At 49.0% G+C, this 2,109-nt stretch overlaps 1 protein-coding gene across 1 annotated transcript in view; it reads left to right on the plus strand.

The window, feature by feature from the left end:
- Positions 1 to 1,889, plus strand: part of LOC107301191 (BLOC-1-related complex subunit 5-like) — a gene marked incomplete at its 5' end in the record, with an annotated part of 3,899 nt that extends 2,010 nt beyond the window's left edge. Inside the window, one exon of the mRNA XM_015830449.1 lies at positions 1,580 to 1,889. Coding sequence (XP_015685935.1) covers positions 1,580 to 1,813 — 234 coding nt within the window. The remainder of the gene's footprint in view (positions 1 to 1,579) is intronic.
- Positions 1,890 to 2,109: the final 220 nt, after the last annotated feature.

Genomic DNA, 2,109 nt, shown 5'->3' on the forward strand with positions numbered 1-2,109 from the left:
TTTAATGATAAATGATCACTACACATACACCAGCTTTCCAGCTGTGTCTGCATCTAGGATTTCTGAGGATGACTAATATGCTGTTATTATCGGAAGCAGAGGAGCTGGGAAATTATAGGCTTATAATACTAGGGTATAGAAAATATATAACGTCTCTCTATACTCTATAATCCAATTTTCTCTTGGAAAATTGCTTCCTATTTTTCCCCTCCCGGAGAGCCCAGCTCTTCCAGAGGTCATGAAAAGCGGCGTGTCGGGCTGGAATAAGAGCAGCGGTTTACCTTCTCGGAAGGGGGTTGAACTTTCAGAGACCGGATTCGATGCGGCTCCAAACCTAGAAAACCTCAGCATATTTACTGGATGCTACTAGAGAGATCCTGCATAAAATAAAGATTTGATCAGTAATAAATACATGATTAGAGAACTAATGGCAATAACTAAATTCTGGGGGAAACCAAGGTGGAAAAATTTATTTATTTACTTCTAAGAATTATATCAGTGCCCATCTTGTAGCACAGAACTCTAGGTAGCTTGCAAAAATAATAAAGCCAAGAAAACCAGACCCCTGACCCACAACCGCCCCCCCGTCATACAATCCCCAGGCTCTAAGAGGCTCTCCCTGCCCAGCACCTGGGGGGACACCCACCCTTTGTGACTTTCTGGGAGTGGGAGGGGAAAAAATGGGTAAAATTAGAATTGATTGCTAATTGGAAGTGTGGGCTGAGGAAGATGAAACAGGAGAGTGGTTCAGAAAACAGTGATTTTTATAGCAACAGCTAGAAAATCCTGCTAGTGAAAGGAAGCTTTGATGAACTGATGGGTTATGTGCTATCAAGTCATTTTGTTCTAGGGATCCCATAGATCAGGGGTGTCAAATTCACAACGGTCACGTGACGTGTCACAACTTTTTCCCCATTGTCGGCAATATGGTGGTGCGGTTTTGGCGTGACGCATCTAGCCTGTGGGCCGGCAGTTTGACACCCCTGACATAGATAAAAGAAAGTTAACAACCATTTATTGCAGGGGTCTTCAAACTTGGCCCTTTTATGACTTGTGGACTTCAATTCCCAGAATTCCTCAGCTAGGCACACGGGCAAACTCTGCTTGCTTTCAGGACTGGGGGGGGGTCATTTCTGGATAGTCTTTGTGCTCATCCCCATATAGGGAATTGCGGGGAGAGGATCTGTTGATGGTGATGGCCAATAGGGTCTCTCAAAACCCCTCCCGGAGTCGTTTTGTCAGGGTTAGGGGTCACCACACAAGTTGTAGGAAGAAAGAAATTCTTTTTCTTGTCGGGAAGGGAACCGTAATAACCCATGTCTGGCCCTGGTGGCGCAGTGGTTAGAAGGCAGCATCGCAGGCTGACTCTGCCCACCGCCAGCAGTTCGATCTTGACTGGCTCAAGGTTGACTCAGCCTTCCGTCCTTCCGAGCTCGGTCAAATGAGGACCCAGATGGTTGGGGGTGGGTGGGCGGCAATGTGCTGACTCTGTAAAACCGCTCAGAGAGAGCTGTAAAGTATTACGAAGCGGTATATAAGTCTAGAGCGCTAAGGGCTATTTCGTTGTTTTTTTTTACAGATGGATCTTTCCGTAGAGGCACTGTACGCGTTGATGCAAGAGCGCCAGAAGAGGTACGCCAAGTACGCTGAGCAGATCCAGAAGGTCAACGAGATGTCGGCCATCCTCCGCCGCGTCCAGATGGGCATTGACCTAACCGTCCCGCTGATGGAGAGGCTGAACGGCCTGCTGCCGGAGAACGAGCGGCTGGAGCCCTTCTGCATGAAGCCGGACAACAGGGAGCTCAGATCGTAGCTTCCGTTCGTCCGGCCATCTCCTCCCAGGCTTTGACTGCAGGACCTTGCTTGAAGCTTCAGGCTCAGGGTGAGTAGAAGACCCTCCGGGGACGGATGGAGAGGGCAGCCGCTTAGAAGGACACGCTACCCAGGACTCACGTTGGGCTGCCTCCGCGGCTTTTGCCCGCTTGCTTGCCCCTGCAGAGTGTGGTTTTAATCGAGCTGCGATCTCTGTCTTCCCTTCCTTCTACCACAGTTTTAGCTTTTTATTTCTAGGACACCTTGTGACCTCCAGGGACTACTGTCCAAGGAGGG

The sequence above is a fragment of the Protobothrops mucrosquamatus genome, unplaced genomic scaffold, assembly GCF_001527695.2.
Source record: "Protobothrops mucrosquamatus isolate PMUCROS unplaced genomic scaffold, P.Mucros_1.0 scaffold10550, whole genome shotgun sequence".
Taxonomy (NCBI): Eukaryota; Metazoa; Chordata; class Lepidosauria; order Squamata; family Viperidae; genus Protobothrops; species Protobothrops mucrosquamatus.